Source organism: Cyprinus carpio, chromosome A21 (assembly GCF_018340385.1).
Source record: "Cyprinus carpio isolate SPL01 chromosome A21, ASM1834038v1, whole genome shotgun sequence".
Lineage (NCBI taxonomy): Eukaryota > Metazoa > Chordata > Actinopteri > Cypriniformes > Cyprinidae > Cyprinus > Cyprinus carpio.
In genome coordinates, this window is record NC_056592.1 from 12,622,235 (window position 1) to 12,642,661 (window position 20,427).

Consider the following 20,427-nt stretch of genomic DNA (forward strand, 5'->3'; position numbering starts at 1 on the left):
ACAAACACACTATAACTACAAAAAATACTATAGTTTATTATGGCACAAAATCCTATCCTCCTCACAGTACAGTACAATTTATAGTCTTATTGATTAAGGAAGCTGTAGTATTTTTTGGCATTACTATAGTACCTTCTGAATAGAGCTCGATAACCGCGAGAAGTGAGGTTGGCGTAAACAAAAAATGTCACTCACAGTAGTCACCAAGGTTTTGCTTCAGAAAAAGTTTATAATCAAAAAGCATATAATGAAAAAACATCTACCAAAAATGGCATTGCAAATAAATATCCCCAAAAATGGCATTATAAAAAAAGTTGCCATTCAAATCCCTGTCGCTGCCATCCAAGCCCTCATCCCTACCCTTAACTTAACCTTAAACAAATAACTATTTTGCATAAAAAAGTTTCCACCATCTCCTCAAAAAATATACGAAAATTAGCATTAGTATTAGTGTGTGAGTAGAGAACGCTAAACACATCTCAAATGCATGCGTAATCATTTTCATATCACTAACAGCCACGGTGCAGGGTGCTTATATATGTTACAAATTCATATGCTTCCCTTTAAAAAATGTGGGGTCAGTAAGATTTTTTAATACTTTTATTTAGCACGGACACATTTAAAATGATTAAAAGTGATATTATGTTACAAAAGATTTGTATTTCATTTCTACAAATAAATGCTGTTCTTTTCATCATCAAAGAATTGTGAAAAAAAGTATCATGGTTTTCACAAAAAATATTGAGCAGAACAATTGTTTTCAACATTGATAATAACAAGAAATGTTTCTTGAGCACCAAATCAATATATTAAAATGAATTCTGAAGGATCATGTGACACTGAAGACTGGAGTAATGGCTGCTGAAAATTCAGCTTTGCCATCACATGGATAAATTGCATTATAAAATACATGTATACTAAAATAAAATTATTATTTTAAATTCTATTAATAATAAAAAAAACCACTGTTAACAACTTCATCCATTATCAACAACTTGGTGAGCATAAGAGATTACTTTCAAAAACATCTGAAAATCTTACTGACCTCAAACATTTGAATGGTAGTGTACTGTACATTGCACTTTTTGATGGATGCACTGTGGAATGCCATATTTGAAAATACAAACAAATGTTCGGCTTGCTAACATCTTCTGTGTTTGTCAGTATAGCAGCACTGAGATTGTGGTGTGTTTGAGGTATACCTGTGAAAACCCTGTAATCAACAAACAGAAGAATGAAACATAAGCTCTAAACCTACTCACCATCTGATAAGAGTCACTAACTGACGCAACACCAAATAAAAATTGATAAGCTGAAATGAGGCATTTAAGATATTCTTTTTAATCTGCTCAAGATGACCGATCCTTCTGAATTTGAGGTAAATGGACTAGAGCAAAACCTTGGAACACAAGCATTTTCTTGTGATACATTAAGTGTAACGGAAAAGAGGAGTAAACCATTGGATTCAGGTGTGGACGTGAAGACGCTGGCTGGCTGAGCAAAGGTGGAAGGAGCTCAGAGTTTAGGGAGAGTGTGGCCTGTATTCTCTGGGACTTCAGAGGAGAGTGGCGTGGTCTGGGTCTGCTGAGTCCATACTAGCCAAAATGGCTTTCTGGTCTTCTCGGGGCGGGCGGCGGTACAGCAGAGCAGAGAAGCGGGCATACGGGTCCTGGCGAGTCAACTTTTTCTTCTTCTTGCGGAGGTAGAGAGCTTCTTCTGGCTGGAGGACCTGAGAGGTGTGGGGCTGCTGGGTCTGAGAGGGGGGCACACCTGTACAGAGAGAAAGACTGATGAGCACATGAGGACAGATGTGCTAAAAGTGAGAAAACATGCTGCAGTGAGACACTAAGGTAAACCAGTAGCAAAAAATGTCTGGTCTCTCTGAGTGTCATCTAGCCTTAATGTAGGTCTTAATATTCAACATTCAGCTGGTAACTGAAACCAGCGCTATTTTCATGCCTCTTATATCACAAAACAGAGAATTTACGTTTTAGTATTACTGTTATTACAGTGTTCGGTGCTCCAGTTGTTTTTTTCTTAGTGGAACCTTAATATAATGTATACTAGCGTTCAAAAGTGTGGAGTCAGTAAGAATGTTAACATTTTTGAAAGAAGTCTCAGGCTCACCAAGCCTGCATTTCTTATCAACTTTGAAAACATTTGCACTGCTTCATATTTTTGTGGAAACTGTGATAGATTTTTTCTCAGGGTCTTTTAATGAATAAAAATGTCTTAAGAACAACATTTATTTAAAATATATATTTTGTAACATAAATATCACTTTCTTTACTACTCACAATATTACTGACTGTAGTGTACAGTCAAATATAGGTAACACTTTACAATAAGGTTTCATTTGTTAACTATATTAGTTGACATTAACAATACATATACAGCATTTATTAATCTTAGTTAATGTTGAGTTCAGCATTTACTAATACATTATTTTCAATTGTAAATCAAAATTTGTATGTTAACATTAGTTTATGCACTGTGAACTAACATAGACACAAACATTTTTATTAAACAACATTTTTTAACAAAGGTTAATAAATGCTGTAAATATATATTGTTCATTGTTAGTTCATGTTAGTTAATACATTAACCAATGAAACCTTATTTTAAAGTGTAACCAAAATATATATTAAATAATGGTAATTATGAAAGGCTATGCTGTATAATCTATTATATATATATATATATATATATATATATATATATATATATAGAGAGAGAGAGAGAGAGAGAGAGAGAGAGAGAGAGAGAGAGAGAGAGAGAGAGAGCAAAGCATAAAAATATATATTATAATTACAATATTTTGCTGCAAATTCATCTGTCACTTGGTAAAGGCTGCATCACTAAACCTAACCATGAACAAAATTACACATGGTTAAAGAAAATACAGATCACATTATGTTATCTTAAATGGTTAGTTCACCCAAAAATGAGAATTAGCCCATAAATTATTCAGCCTCAAGGCATCCTAGGTGTATATGATTTTCTTCTTTCAGACGAATCCAGTCAGAGTTATAAAAAACAATATAAAAATTGTCGTTGAGCTTTCAGGCTGTTTCATGGCACTCAGCGAGTGTTGCAGTGCATCAGTCCAAAAGAAGTGAAATAAAAAGCGCCCATCCATAACAAAAAGTGTCTCACACGGATCCATGGGTGAACAAAGTCATCCTTTTGCGAATCGATGCGTTTTTGTAAGAAAAATGCACTGCAACACCTGCTGAGTGCCAGTAAACAGCTTGAAAGATCAAAGACAAGTTTAAATATAAATCCGACTTGATTCCTCTGAAAGAAGAAAGTCATATACACCAAGGATGACTTGAGGGTGAGTAATTTATAGGTTACTTTTTTATTTTTGGGTGAACTAACCCTTTAAGTTACGATAACTTGCTGCGTGCCAGGAATATGAAAATAATTTTATATTGTATTAGAATTTTAAATGATTTATTTATTTTTTTTTGTAAGTGACACAATTTTACTGCTGTGTTAACTGGGTTGCTACTTGGTAACAATGTAAAATCTGGGTCCTAAAGCGGAACCATTTGAAAACCACTGCAAAAACCTTCATTTAAATTCTTAGGTAATTAGGTGGAACACTTACTTTTTGTGAAGTATAAGCACTTATTTCTTACATCTTGCACACTACACACTAAGTGATAATGAAATGTTATAATGTGACCATAGCAGTACAGTGCCAATGACCACTTGTATTCTAGAAAAGAGTTTTATAGTGTTAAAGGAAGCACAGAGAGCACTTCAATATGGAGAACCACTGTTATGAGGAGTCTCTCTTAACACCACCTTCTCACACCTCAGTGCCCTACAAACATAAAATGTATCACTGACTCTGTATATTTTAAATGACCCATGAGGAAAATGCTAATTTTCACTTAATAGATCATGCTTAATAAATATGTTGACTTGATAAAAATGCATATTATTGCTCTGTTTCAAAACTAAGTGAGATGTCTCCATAGACAGCATTTTAAGTCATCACAGACGTGCTCCGACATGAAGGCTGTTCAAAATGGACTTACAGTACAATGTTCCATTTCAGTCAGCATGCTTCCATAGAAGGTAGCATACAACAAAATAACTCACTAGGTTTTGGAACAGAGCTTATGGTATACTTATGAGAAAATGTATCTTAGCATTTTGTACAGCAGCCATATAGTATATGAACTACAGTAGCTTGTGACTTGCTCCTCACCCATCTTTCGTCTGGTCTTGGAGTTGTTATTGTTGACACTGACTTTCTTGGCTTTTTTCACTCGTTGATATCTCAGTGCTTCTATCCTCTCAGACCCTGCAGAGCCACTTGGTGCACCTCGACGTTTTCTGTGCAGGAAGCAAAGAAAGGCAAAGCCATCACACAGGGGAAGGGTAGTGCGGTGGCTCGCCATGTGTGTTAAACTGGTCATAGTAGTGATCACATGGACTTTGATTAAGTTACTGTTGCTATAGGCCTACAGGCAACTCAGATTACCCATGAATCTCTTACACTCAAATGATCTGAACCAGGCATGGTCCAGTTTATAATGATAAGTTTGATGCAAAACATTTATTTGAGTGGAAAGAGAGGTATACTTAAAGATTTTCAGGTATTTCCTGCCCAAAATTACATTTATAAATATATATAAAATGTAAATATTTTATTTATCAATAAGAAATAAATTTTTCTTTTTTCTTTTTTTTATATGTGTACAATACCTCAATATGGCAAAACATTACGTATCTGTTTAAAGAGAACTCGTGACATATATTGGGGTAATTACAATGGCTGAGCATACTTAAATACATAATAGAATAAAACTGAAATGGTAAAGTACTTTTTTAAAAAAATTCTTATAAAAACATTTACATATAAAAACTATCAATCTATCCCAGACATTTAAGTTTGTATGTACAGTCTTCCCATCCAAATACAGAATGGAGGCACTTAAACCGCATACTCGCATACTCTGCCCCACACACACACATTCTCTCTCTCTCTCTCTCTCTCTCTCTCACACACACACACACACACACACACACACACGCTCACACAAACACACACAGCTCTCACTAGGCACAATAAAATAACAGAAATAGCATTATAGAGGGGCCGTCCTTCTGCTGAGGCTGCCGAGAGAAATTAAAGGCCATTAGTAGAGGGGGAAAATCACAGCTCAGCGACAAAGCATTGTCAGAAATGTGCTCATAGACATGAATACTGTCTACAATGGGCTTCACCATGCTGACAGGGGGAGAGATGGCGGGAGGGGAAAATGGCTACTTGGGAACAGTCACATAATGAAAAATAAAACAAAGCACTTGGACAACAAATGTAACAAGAATTTAATCAGATATTTGTTGGTTTTTCAACTGAAGAGCAATATTTAGCAATGGCATGCATGGCAATTTGCACATGGAACAGAACTTTAAAGGGGAATACTCTGGAAAAGCACTTCATTAAGGTGAAAGCAACAACTTAAAAATGAGCATTTTCTGGTGCCAATAGTTCTTTCCCCATTGTAAAGGAAGTGCAGGAACTGTTTTGGAAGAAAACTTGCTTTGCATGATTGTGAAATGTGTTCTGCAGTCCAAATTTACACAAAACAAGTGCAGTACACTGCGTGTACACTAGATCAATCATGATTATACAAAAAAAAAAAAAAAGCATTTTATAATACAAGGTGTCCGTACAAGTCTCACAGTTTGAATTACTTGAATTACTTTCAAGCAATAAAAAGCACCTATATCTAAAATGAAGTATAACATGCAACTCCTGCTTGAGACAGTCCATAAAAAATGGTCACCTTAATCCAGGTTGAGTTCAAATTCCCAGCCACTGCAAGTAGTTTTTGTGTTGTCATTTAATATAAACCTTCTTTTAGAAGCACATTTATTTTATAAAAAGGAATTTTACCAGGAAGGTTACCTAAATGGCAAATTCTCACAAAATCAATACTAAAGCTCTGTTCTTGACATTTTTAAAAATTTTTATTGTGTCTCAAGCGTGAGGTTGTGTTGTTGATTTAATGAAATGTGCTGGGTTTCCTAATCAATAACTGCGAAACGTACATATGCATACTAAGACCAGAATGCATATAGGATTCAAGACTAAAATATGTGGCTTTCTGAAAACAAGTATTAAAAAAACAACAAAAAAAAACCCCACTACAAACCAAATATAATCAAAACCAAAAGAAAAAAAATCCCACTCCAAAGACTATATGAATAAAAGCCCCACCTGCTGCCACCCCCCCTTTCAGACATGGATCCAACCCTTACCTATTGCGGTGTAGAAGACCTGGTCACAACAACGCTGCCCAGATAGCTGAGATCAATCAAAAACAAAGCAGGTAAGACTCGAGGAGTCATCAAGAATGACCAAATGCCCTATTTAAGATGATGGCGACATTGCAACAGATGAGAGCAGACAGTCCCTGCAACACGATTCGCCCAACAAGCCTCCCCCTGGCAGTCAGAGCTGGGGTGACCTGGGTGACAGGAGGCAGGAGAGAGGGGGGAGTGTTGAAAAGGCAATCATGCGGTCAGGTTACATTGGAACAGGAGAAGAGCCCTGCCCCTGTTGTACCGGACACACCAACCTCAGCCTCCACATCATACATTCTGAGAGTTGCCCTAAAAAGCCTGGAGTTAGTCAAAACAGTGGGCTTCATTTGGACTGGGATTGGTCAATTTTACTGCACATGTGGGGTTCCTCCTGTTGGGTGAAAGGCAGGGTAAAGCATGACAGTGAATGGAAAGGCTGAGATCCTGTGGTTGTGTACCTCTGATTCCAGGCTTTTTAGGGGCTTCGTTATTGCATTTTAAATCAACTTAAAATGGAACTTCTCCAGACACGTAGCCCTAAAAGGTCTGTCACCACGTCTGTGAAGCAAATAATCCATCTTGACTTGAATCTGATACCCCACAACCACATTTGGTTAAAGTCGCTCACTTTTGATCTAAGACAAGTGCTTTAAAGTGCTTCACAGACCTTATGAATGAAATTGGATGTCTGACATGAAAAGCAGAATCAGCAGCATAGAAAACTATAGCACAACTTGTCTATGTAGAAAATGGCTTTGAATGATTTTGAATAATGCAAGGCATCTGGGGCAGTGTATCTATGAAAGCATGAGCAATAAAATTACTAAAACCAGCTTAAGACAAGCAGCAAACATAATTTTGCCCACGAGAGCAAACTGTAGCTTTAGACTAAAATCAAAAGTGTGGTTATTTCTGCACTCAGAACCCTGAAGGTTCCTAGATGTTACACTTAGGCCGGATGGTAAATGGTTTATCAATCCAAACACTACAGGCCTAATGCACCTACCCTGAAGGTGATAACTGGGGTGGAGAGGGTTCTGATGGAAGTATCTCCTCCTCAGTCCTCCTCTGAGTTGGCATCTGCCCAAAAATGTTGCTGCTTTCTACAGGAGGTGAAGGGGACTGTGACGGATAGCTTGCTGCTGAGGTGGCAAATGCCATGTGGGATCGGTAGCTGGGACTTGCCCTTCGGCTGCCTTGGCCTTGAGCAGGAGAGGAGGAGGGGGTGGACCTTCTAGAGAAGCTAGCTGAAGAAGGAGGTTGAAGGGTGATCTCAGACATCTCAGGAGGGATCGGGGGTTGGATGACACTGGGACGGGGCCTGGGGCGTACTACAATCTCCGGTGAGCCTTCATGAGAGCTAATAGGGCTCTGAGTTAGAGGTGATAGGCGGGATGGCTGGAGAACTACCATGCTGGGTTCCATCCTACGGGGCTGGCTTGGGCTAAGCCTGGGTGTAAGCTCGTACCATCGGGTATCCAGGCTTCTGAATGAGCTTGGGCCAACCATGTGAGACACTGGGTCAGGGTAAGGCAATACCGGTACACCCATACCGTGGCTTGTGTGTCTTAGCTGCCCTAGACTCTGTGCCTCTTGCATAGGTAAACGCTTGGCTGGAAGGCCCTGAGGCTTGACCTTGCTGGGAGACTTGCCTGGGCGGCTCTTTGGGGCCTCCAGCTGCAGGATACCAGGGTAAGGAGATAATTGAAGGGTGGAGGGCTGGAGGGCACTAGGAGGAAGAACAAGAGGGGGAGGAAGGGGAGGTTCCGGATAAAGATGCAAAGGGTGTGGGGGTGGAAAAATAAAGTGAGGACCCTCAATTGTGGCAAAGGTAAAATCAGGTCGCTGCCAGATATCTGGAGAGCGCGAGGTGGAGGGGTGTGCCAAGGGAAGGGTGTAGCCAGAGACTGCATAATGCTGAATCTCTCCCTCACCGATTTCCTCTGGAATGGTGGGATGACCGAAAGGGCCCTCCAGGTGGTAAGGAGGAGAAGACATTACTGAGCTGAGAGGGCTGGTGTCTGGCATGTAGAAGGGAGGCGGAGGCTCAGGTTCCCCTGGACTTCCTAAGTAGCTGTAGAACTGGCCATGGGAAAAGGCTCGGAAGTGAGGAGCACCACGAATCTGCCCTGTAGCCTGGAGTCGACTGGTTTCCATGATAGTCATGCCTTCCATGGGCCTCTGGAAGCGGGGACTGTAGGCTGGGGGCTGCAAGTAAGACTCCTGGCTAGAAGAAATGGGGGAGATCTGATGGGGTCTGAGGGTAGCCATCATAGGCGGCATGGGCCCCGGATCATCATTCTCCTCATCTGACTGTCGAAATTCAGGGTACAGGTCAGACTCCTCCACGAAGGGGAAGCCCTCGATGCGCCGTGGCTTAACTGGAGTTTCCGCATCCGTGGGTTCCATGACAAAGCGCCCATCTGGGCCACGACTGATCAATTCAATTGGCGTGGTAGCCTCCGCCTCATGCTTAGAGATGCTAAATTTCTTGCTAATTATTGCTCTCTTGGTCTTCTTGTATAAAGAAAGCTCCTTCTCCTTGGCAGGACTTTGAGGAAACTTCTTAGCTCGTAAACCATCCTCGGAGGACTCTGAAGGAGGTCCAATGGAGCGGACACTTTCTGGACTAACCTTTCCAGAAGATGATCTATAAAAATGGGAAAGAAAAAAGGTAAGAAGAATAAATAATGAATTATGTCATGGTCATAGTAGTTTCAAGTAAAAATATGTCTTAGACAATATTAGTCACTCATATAAATGCTCTCATTTGTTAAGGTGAGAAATACCTGTGATTCAAATATAATAATGATACACTACAACAAACCAACACACACTGTGAAAGATTCTTTGACAGTCTCACACACAAAGTACTTCAAGGTATCCTACACCCACAACTCTCAAAGTGACAGGTAAAGTGAGCATGACGTAAGCTATAAAATCTAACAGTACATATACTGTACATGTCAGCAACTGAAACTTGCTCATTTACTTGAAATGATTGCTATCATTGTTAATAAGTCAATTAACTGTTTTTTTTGGAATTTTTTTGACATGCATTTAAAACATTTCTTAATAAAAGATTCTTAAGAGTTCAACGTTCTGCTTTTTTAGCATTAACCAGAATGATTGCTTAAGTTTTTTGTTTACTTTAAGGTCATAATCATGTGAGCTAAAAGTAACCTATTATTTAGATTATTTGCTTTTTAGGCATCTTTATGTTACTTTATATATTAAAAACAAGCAGTAATCTTCAAATCAGAATTAAAATATCTAGGACACAGGACTTGAGAATAATTACATGATTATTTAAGGCTCTATAAAGTAGCACCCTGAAACCTAACAGAGATGTCTACATATGATTTCAATGAGTTTGATTGTTGGTTGTAATTTTCACAGTTTTTTTCTGGATATATCTTGTCATAACTCATCTTTGTTAAGGCCTTATACTCTCCAGTCACCACTGTTTGAATGTTATAACTAATTCAGTTTCAACAGTATTGTTTTCTCAAGAAATGTGTTTAGTGTGTGTGTGAATGGTAGACATCACAATATGAGTCCTCATTAATCATAGATGGTGACATTTTCCAAGATATTCAACTGAGAGTATTTATGTGACCAAACAACGAGAAATAACAAGCATAGTCCAGAAAAGAAGAGAGAAAATCAGGAAATGTTGGAAAGCCATAATACTTTATTCAGTAACAAATATACATGTAATGGCTGAAGCTTTGTTTTTGCTGAATCATTACACCATGCACTTTCACTTGTAATGGCTGCGGTGACGAAGCTTGGTTTCCATGGCAACTGCCTATTGATGACCACCATTCAGGTGCAATGACGTAATGCCTGCTCCAAGCAACAATACAGTGCACCATAAAGCAGGCTTTTCCCCAGCCAAGCAGAGGGAACACACAATACACACTCTCCAGCAAAAGAAAGTCCCCACCATTGTTCTAACAAATGTTTAGAGGCATAATACACAACATGTCTGTTAAGAGAATGAAAAGAAAACTAAACACAAAGACAGATTTGATCAGATATTGATTTGCTTGTCAACAAGGCTGTGCTTTCATTTTGTAAAACTAAACATGTTTTAGATAAAAATAATGATAAAACATCAAAGATTCAGTGTGTGCTTTAGGTGTAATTATCCTTATCAGCTGATCATTTCAAGTTGTTGTCCTGCTAAATGTTGTGATGACAGATAATGACCTCAGGATTGCCGACACGAAGATGGTATCAGACCTCCAAAGAGGCCACCAAAATAAACCTTTTCTGGCTTTACTCCTAAACTTTATAATTACTTAAAACAACCTTCAAACTGAGACTCGATTCAGATTCTATGGCACATGGAAAATTCATACAAACATGGTGTTGCTTTTAGGATTACAAAATTCAAAATCTTCCTGGACTAATCAAGCTGAGCATTTAAGAATGATTGTCTGGCAATATACAGTAATCCCACAGTTAATACAGTTTTTGGCACAGAATATCTCATTAAAAGCTCAATCTACTACTACCATTCATTGAAAAAGCAATTACAAATAACAACACAAAGTGCATAAGTTTCACAATATGCCAATACTGTGCAATGTTTACCATTCATATAAGTTAAATCCACTAACAAAACAATACTTTAACAAAAAGCAATCTGAACGCAGGAACACCACATGAAATACTTTAACACCTGGTGTGTTGGTGACATACAGGAAGTGGTTCAGGTGCTTGGGAGGGAAAAATCTGAAACAAACATTATGGGGGTTGATTAAGACACATGAAAGAGAGTGCAGGCCAGCCCTCGGCAGCCTGTGGGCTTAATGTGTGCAATGTTATTTAAACTACTGTAAATGTGTGGTACAGTAGCACAAAAGTTCACATGCAATGCATTACGTAGAATACAACAAGTACAAATATTGTAATATTATTATAAAACTGAAGCTATGAAATATTATATTTACAATTTACAGATAGTGTGTTTACCATATACATTATGAATGCATGACGGACAGATATACAGACATCCAGGTAGACAGGTAAGTAGGTAGGTACTGTAGATAGATAGATAGATAGATAGATAGATAGATAGATAGATAGAAAGATAGATAGATAGATAGATAGATGATAGATAGATAGATAGATAGATAGATAGATAGATAGATAGATAGATAGGCTACTTTTGAAAATGTGGACCTGTGGAGGAAAACAATATTTAGCAGACAGGGAGGAAAAGTAGCAGATCACCCAGAGACCCATCAGGAGTGAGAATAAGGCTAAGAAGAACTAAGAGTAAACTGGGGAGGCTTAACTAAATAGAGATGTGACTGCATCACAAGAGAATCAAAACTCACATCCACACCCTCATCTCACACACCATCGGATTCATCTCAAAGCGCAGGGACAGCCATGTAATGGGTGACTTGATGAGAGTTCAGAGAGCTGTATTAAATTTGATTCAGGGATGAATGCATGTGAAATATGATAGAAATTTCATTAAAAGGCTAACTATGATTTAAAGTCTGCTTGCTTACTTAATTCTACATAAAAGCTAGTGTTATGAAAGCGTTCATGACAAATTTGACCCAGTTCTGTGAAGAGGATTCCACAGCTCCTAATGCGCTGCCTTATAATCAAATTAAAGGTGTTGTGTCGCCCTCTGCAGGACACGTAAAAACTAACAAAATAAAGATACGCATCAGGTTATCTACAATCTAAAGTCTATGGACTGCAAGTTTGGTATGCTGTCAGTTTCCACCAACAATTCTGAGTCCCTTAATTCATTAATGTAACGCGGGTAAATACACTTATAATGGAAGCCTAGTAAGCAAAAAAGATTTGTGTAGTGTTTATTATAAAGGATATATATGAAACTTTTTTTAATTTTACAGTTTAAAAGCAGCTTTACAGAAAATGATGATGTTTATATTTATAATATCCTACTATCTTCATGCCTTACAGTCACATTTAGCACATTAGAACTGGGTGACAATTTCCATTTTGAGACAAAAAAAAATTGAGGCAGTAGAGATTTGCTATACACAGTAGTATATATCGCTTCAAGTGAATGTACTGAGAGAGAGAGAGAGAGAGAGAGCGCTATGTGATAGTTTTTTTTTTTTTCACGTAACTATCCCTAGTACTTCTATATTAATCTTTGCAAACTCCGATGATAGGAATATTTTTGTAACACATAACCAGTTACTTCACCAATTGAGAAGAGAACTATTGCAACCTCAAAATGCAACCTCAAAATAAAGATGATAACTTCAAACAAAGAACTTTTACTTAAATTATTGTAGGGGTTTAAAAATGATACAAACTTTACATGTGTGATGTGTAACCATCTCACACACTTTCCTGCTTCCATTATATGTATACAAATATTCACATACACTAAAAGAGAAATAAAGTCGAAAAAAAAAAACAGAAAGTGCCTTTAATTTCAAGGTCCTAACCATAAATGTGTGAGTCGGGCAGGATGACAAAAGGCGACAAAATCTTAAGATTTGAGTCTCCTGTGTGTAAAGCGCATGGGTTCACAGCCTGCCAATACAACCGTGCCCAGCAGCGCACATGGGACGCATGCGACATAAGGCAGTGCACACTGCTGAACAAGGTGCAGGCACTCACAGAGGACTGGAGGGCGGAGGCCTGTAGCTGCTCCTTTCCTGGCCTTCCCAGTAGGGTTCTATGCCAGGTAGAGGTGTAAGAGGACTCCTGCGGCAGGAAACACAATAGAGATGGGAGGTATGGGGAGGGATCATGTTGGCCATTAACAAGGCTGCTTTACATACCAACATAGCAGAAAAGAAAAAATGAAAAGTAAAAAAAAACAGTGACATGGAGAGATAGAAGTGAACGAAAGATAAAGGGATAGAGCTTGAGGACATAAGAAACTATAATGATTAATGGCACTGGATTGTTCATTTAATAAATGACACAGTTCATCATCTTCCACACATTTTAGGGTCTATGCATGCAGGGATGTCAAGGCCTCCTTGTTTTAATATACCAATAGACATTCAGAGATTCCTGGCAAAAGCAGCTGATAAACAGTGGAGTGAAAAGATCTGAGACTAAATGCTTTGGGTCTCCATTTAAAAAAAAAAAAAAAATTATATTCCAAACTTAGATTTTAAAAAATATATACTTTTAATGTTTTAATACAAATTATTATCTGCACAAGGTTTTTGGTTTAATGACAATAGCACTCAACAGAGCCGCATGAACAAGTTTTACACAAACTTGTGGAGTTTTGTTTTCCAGCATGATAATGCTCCAAAGACCATCTTGTGCTTCAGTGGAAGCAATACAGGCTGAAATTTGCTTTTTTTTTACTGTAAATGGTGACATTGAAATAGTACAGAATGTCAAGCATTTCTCACTCATTTGACCATGACATTTCTTCATATTATATTTTCAAAATCCACAAAAAAATTATAATTCTTTTTAAAATGACTCTCTTTCTTTCTTTCCTTCTCACAACATAACAAAAAAAAACCAAAACCAAACAAATCACACAAAGAGATACCATATCCCAGCATATCATGAAATAAAGTGAACTGCAATAGCAGCATGCTTTTAAATGTCACGACCATGCAGATTATGACTGACATCATACCAAAGTTAACCCACTTAGGCTTTAGATTACTGAAAGATGCACGCAGGAGTGTCAAGCACTATAAATGAAACATCTGAGACATCACTAGTCTAAATGTATTATTAAAGAGGAGCACTGTTAAATGCTCTCTAGTCAGTTAAATCTAATCGTTTGTGTTTCTGAAGCATTAGAGGGCATCAGTCGATGTATCAAGTAAAATAGGTTCTTGCTTGTTTAAAGCAGTATTCAGTACTTTGATAGGATAATACTTTAAATATTAGATTAATACCACTGAATGTATAAATAAGAAAATCCTAATCACTGATGTCCACTGTTATTAGCACTGGGAAGAAAGACAAACAAAGTTAGTGTAAAAGTAAGTAAAGATAAGACAAGTTTGTTGCAGCGGTATACCAGAGTAAAGTACCGGTGAGAAGAAACCCCCTGTTCTTCAGATAAATGCAAAATAAAAATATGAAAGCATTGTTACAGGCATTCTTGGAAGCATAGACAACATAGCATGCACATTTACCATGGTAGAGAATCCACAGATATTGTTGTTATCACCACCCAATGATATTAAAGAGTTCACCCAAAAAAGTGGGGTCATCTATGCTTCATACTACATTAACTCTGGATTATCATCATTTTAAAATATTTTTGACACTGGGTTAAGCTACATGTCACAATTTTGAATGGCGTTTAGTGCTGCTTTTAATGGGGAGTAATGAAATACTGCTTGATGTTAAGCATAAAACAAATAATCATAAAAGCTTCAATGCTTTAAATATCCATGTGTTCATAAGCAGTTTTAAGTTAATATTCACTGAAAATTCCACCCCACCATTTAAATATGCACATACAGTCTCTATCTGTTTTGAGTCACATAAGAAACAATTTTGGGTGAACTAGACTATCCCTTTAAGTCTTTTTGGTCAGAGAGGACTCCATTTATTGCACAATCCGTGATTACAATTCATCTTCACGCAATTAATTGATAGCCTGTGTGTATGGATAATAGCAAACAAAATTATATATATATATATATATAAAAAAACATTTTCAGTGTCATATATATATATATATATAAAAACACTTTTAACACATCTATGCACTTCAAATCACATGTTGCACAGATGTTGCATATCATTTACAGTGTTTGTACTGTTTTACACTCTCTTTTCAGTGTCTGATTGTTGCCATGGGAACTCAAAAGCATCAGGGTCACTCTGAATCAGTGTTTGTGCAGAGACCAATTACTATGAGGATGAACCTGAACCCAAACCTACGGTACTTTCTTCACCAGGGTAGGAAGTGTCATCCAAACCATGAACATTCATAAACAGGAGGTCAACGCCACAGTCAATTTATCAAGCAGGAATACATGAACAGCGTTTTTTCCTATAATAACTGAGTATTATATAAATCTCACTGCAAAACATTCATATCTCAAATTGCTCATTAACAGCCATAAAACACAAAATCAGTCACAGAAAAATAGAGAAACTTCAAATGCTATCATGCTGTAAGGCACCACTAAAAATGCAGTGAAGTTTTAGCAGTAAGTTTTTGTTTCCTTTGAAGAACCATGATTCACACAATCTCGGAAAACCTGGATATATGAGAAATCCTAAATTCAAAGGTGTGATTTCCAGACCTGGAAAGTCATGCAAATTAATAAGATTTTAAAACACCATGGGCATTTTGTGTATTGTATATCCAGCTTTTTCCTCAACGCGGAAGTAAGCCTATGGGTGAGACTTCCGTTTCATTTGTCGCTATAGGTGAATAACGAGGATAATAACAATGTGCAGTAAATGGAAAAACTGTTTGCTGTACAAACCAGTCTGTTCTTAATTAAGATAACAGATTAAAATAATATGATAGGACATATCAATTGTCAATATCAAGCAGTAAAACGAACTGTTTTGTACATCTAAAAATAGCTGGACGCAAATGAGACCGGAAGCTAGACCCATAGAATTTACAAATGGCGGCACCCATTTTTACATCAGGAAAAAGGTGGATACATTTTACAAGTTATGCCAAGATCTAAAATATTTTACTGGGTAAATTCATTATTTACCCTGAAGAACATGCAGGCCCTAAAACCAAAATCCTGAAATGTGATTATTTTAATTTTAATTATTTGAGTTACAGAAATTGAAACTTTGAAAATAAAACTAGGGCTGGGGGGGTGGGGGGCTTTAAATATTGCTGTGGACAATAGGGGACCTTTAGAAAGGTTGAGAACCATTGATCTGTGCAAATTAAAGCAAACAGCTATTTAGAATGCCTTACTAATCGTAAAATGAAAAAACTCCTCTTTGATTAAATTAACCTAGACCGTTCAGTCCATGAACACACTACGTCCATGAATCACCGGCCTATCACTGAGCAGTAATTAATGGGTCTTCTAATAAGATCTTTAAACGAGAGGGCGTGCCTGTCGGATGCCTTGATTTATGAAGCACACTCCACTCTCTGTCTGAATAAACTGAGGTGCGAGGGGAGAAGGGGGAAGTTCTTAAAATACATTACTTACGGAGTCTCCACGCTCTTTCTGCAGTGTGTTATAGACAGAGGGGGATCTGTTGAAGAGAAAACCAGATTAGAGATTTCAGACACACATAAAAAGACTCATTTCCTGAAGAAAAGCATCTTGAAAGCTTGACAGAATTTACGCTGCATCATCAGTTTTGTGATTGTGGCAACTGCCTGTTATTTAAACCTCTTCATACTACAAGGGAACAAGATTATGGGAATGTCTTGAAAGTAAACATAATGGAAAAGTTTCTCAGTGTTTTCCAGAACTACTTAGATAAATAAATAAAAAATCTACCAGTCTGTTTGAATTGCAAGTCCATCAGTAGGGTGAGATGTGAAGGGCATGTGGTTGGATGAGAAAGAGAAGGGCATTCTGACTGCAAGGGCACCACTGACCTCGTCTCCGCTTGAGCTTACGCCGTCTCTGTTTGTTGACGAAGCAGGCCGCTAGCGTGCTGAAGAGGATGGCTGCTGCCAGAAAACAGATGGTGGCCACAATGCCTGCCACCACCGGCCGCGCCAGCCCCTCGTCTGGCACCTCAGGCGGCGGAAAGTAGTCTGAAAGATACAAACAAGCTCGCCTTCAGCACACACACACACAAAGCAGCTTTTCACTGTTAGTATGGGCTGTTTTAACAATAAACCATACAGCTCATTCTAAGTTATTTAGTTTACAGAAGGAAAGATTTGAAAGATTAAAACAGAATGAAATAGTCACCTATCTCGATTCATAAAGACATTCAAAATCACTGTGGGAAGCTTTGAGAAATGAAAACAGAGACTGAATGGTAGCCTCATGTTTATTTTGACTTGAAGTAGTGATTGAATTCTGACTGCAGTGCGTAAACTAATCTACTGTTTAGTAACTGTCAATAACTGGAAAGTGGTAACAGAACAAGGACTGTCAATAAAAAAGAAAATATTATAAAATAAATCTTAATAAAAAAAAAAAATGAAAACTTCCATTATTTCAAAAATATATTTCATTAGAACTTTTTATTCATTTAAGAATCCTGAAAAAAAAGTATCAGTTTCCACAAAATTAATAGGCACAACATGTTTTCAGAATTGATAATAAAAAAAAGTAGTTTCTTGAGCAGCAAATCAGCGTATCAGAAAGATTTCTGAAGGATCATGTGATGCTGAAAACTGGAGTAATGACTGCTAAACATTCAGCTTTATCATCAAAGAACAAAATACACTTTAAAATATATTAAAATAGAAGTTATTTTAAATTGTAATAATAATTCATAATATTGCTGTTTTACTAAATTGGTGATCAAATAAATGCAGTCTTGGTGAGCATAAGCGACTTCTAAAAAACCTTTAATTTTCAAAATGTAACACTTTCTTTGGATAATATTTATTCTTCAGTTTGGATTTTCAGTAAACTGGTTTGAGAGACTGAAACATTTTTACAGAAAGATTAATACAGTTACATAAATAAATAAAAAATAAGAGAAAAAAGCACAATACATCCAATATTTCTAAATATGGACTTGTTTTAATTCCCCAAAAAAAGATTAATTCAAACAAACTGTGTAATTCATATTAAATCCAGCAGATGGCAGCAGAGTCTCATCAGACCATCATTATTTCAGAATCAACTCTTTCCATTAATGTTTGTGCGGGCCTAAACAAAAATGTCACAGTATAACATGGCATTATGTGGAGTAAATTTCACAGTACATTTTCAAAACCCATATGGAGTACAAAAATCCTCAGAGCACTGACCTGTGCTAGAGACTCCCACTACATTACTGGGCTCACTGATAACGTCCTCCATAACCGCCATCACTCTGAACTCATACCAGGCCTCCTGCAAAAAAAAAAACAAATTATAATTATAAAAAAAAAAAAAAAAAAAAAAACAGCAATAGAAATAGTTTGTTTACTTGCAAACACTTTTTCACCAGCAGGAATGCCAATACAAGCCTTGTGTCAATCTTTTGAAATAGTCATCACAGACATACCTGAACCAGGTCTCTAGCCAACAGCTCTGTCTCTCCAGCAGGGATTGTATCATCAAGAACATCCCACCTCTCCCCGAGGCGGAACTCCATGATGTAGTGGTCAATTGGTGACGTGTGATTGGCTGGAGGGATCCATGTGAGTAGGACTCCCTGCTGTGTCCGGTTGGCTGTGAGGCACCGTGGTGGGGTAAGCAGCACCAGTGGTTCTGGGGTACTTATAGGAAATACTAGACAGAACAAAGTAAACCACTGGTTCATTTTAACATGCTGAAAAATCATTTCTTATTTCTTGTTGAGAAGAGTTGTGCTACTTAACGTTTTGTGGAAACTATATATATATATTTTATAATATATACAAATATTATATATATAAGTTATTTTTAGACAAACAGCAGTTCAAAACAGCAGCGTTTATTTTAAATATGTACAGTGCATCCGGAAAGTACAGTGCTTCACTTTTTACACATTTTATGTTTCAGCCTTATTAATCCAAAATGGATTAAATTCATTATTTACCTCAAAATTCCACAAACAATACCCCATAATGACAAATTTATAAAAAAAAATTAGAAAAAGAAAAAGAAAAAAATATATACATAAGTATTCACAGCCTATGCTCAATACTTTGTTGAAGCACCTTTGGAACTGTTACGTTCCGTAGTGTTCAGGAAGGTTTTTTCCCCCATCCTTTTTGTATTTTTCCCTGTCTTTAACTCTCAGGTCCTGTGATTGGAGGAGTTCTCTGTCATTCTTCATTGCTGACGTGTCAAAGCTTCTTTTAAGGAACCAATCAGAGTCTTAAAGTCTTCTTGCAGTCTTTTAGAGTATGATGCTACAAGCTTGGCACACCTATTTTTGGGCAGTTTCTCCCATTCATCTTTGCAGGACCTCTCAAGCTCCATCAGGTTGGATGGGGAGTGTCGGTGCACAGCTATTTTCAGATCTATCCAGAGATGTTCAATTGGGTTCAAGTCTGGGGTCTGGCTGGGCCACTCAAGGTCATTCATAAGCCGCGTTTCCACTGTCGGGCCAAAAGCAGGCGTGCAAGTGCATGCCAGGGCCAGTTGTGTTTCCACTGTCACTTCCAAAGCTTGATCGTGCCTCGTCAGTGCTTCCTCAGGGCCAACAGCCCGGGTTTTTGGCCCGACGAAAGCCTTGGGCCAAAGCGGGCCAGCTGGGGCTAGAGGAGTGGTTATGAACAAAGGCAGAGTTTCTCCGCGTCTGGAGAGCGTCGGTGCCGCAGATAAATTCATACAGTTAACAGCTATAACATCAGCATTAAAGACTTCTCAAAAAACTATATCTAAAAACACAACCACAAGGCAAAAATATTTAAGCAATGCAAAAGACTATGCATGCTAGCCATTAACATTACCACAGTAAACATGGTAAATGCGACCGCAAAATGAAGAAATCATTTAAGATTTTTAATGCAAAAGTGTACTTATGCAGTAACTTTTATCTGTCATAAGCCGTCTCGAGAGTTTAGCTCCGCGTATGTCACCTTGAAGAAATGATCATTCTTTCTAAATGTGATTTATATCCTGTTAATAAAATCATTCTTTCTAAATGTGATTTATATACTGTTACTACAAAGAAACAGACTCGACTGAATAAGCAGGTAGGTTATGTTCATACCACATTATTTCTGTGTGACTAATTTTCAATCCTGATAAATTAATTCATTATGATCAATGTATCACTTATTATTGTAAAATATCGATGCTTTTGGATTTAAATATTTAACAAAGCATGCAAACAAACGGCCACTTTTATCATGTTCTTATTGTGATCGCACTAGTACCAGTAACTTATTTCTCATTAGTTTTCTGATAACTTCTCTTTGTTGGTGAAATGATGGGGTTGCGTGACGTTGTTCTTGAGAGGCATGTAAAAGGCAGGTTTTAGTGAAGCTTCTGGCCCAACGGTGGAAACACAGTGTGATTTTGGCCTCAGTGCTACAGGTCCGAGGCTATT

The 20,427-nt window shown here is 37.6% G+C and overlaps 1 protein-coding gene across 1 annotated transcript in view; it reads right to left on the minus strand.

Annotated features, from left to right (window-relative positions):
* Positions 1–1,314: 1,314 nt before the first annotated feature.
* igsf9bb (immunoglobulin superfamily, member 9Bb) overlaps positions 1,315–20,427 on the minus strand; it is an 86,258-nt gene continuing 67,145 nt past the window's right edge. The window contains exons 14-20 of the mRNA XM_042710889.1: positions 18,451–18,677; positions 18,212–18,296; positions 16,874–17,035; positions 16,476–16,521; positions 7,337–8,980; positions 4,223–4,350; positions 1,315–1,770 (exon numbers count right to left, since the gene is read on the minus strand). Coding sequence (XP_042566823.1) covers positions 1,556–1,770; positions 4,223–4,350; positions 7,337–8,980; positions 16,476–16,521; positions 16,874–17,035; positions 18,212–18,296; positions 18,451–18,677 — 2,507 coding nt within the window. The 3' untranslated portion in view covers positions 1,315–1,555. The remainder of the gene's footprint in view (positions 1,771–4,222; positions 4,351–7,336; positions 8,981–16,475; positions 16,522–16,873; positions 17,036–18,211; positions 18,297–18,450; positions 18,678–20,427) is intronic.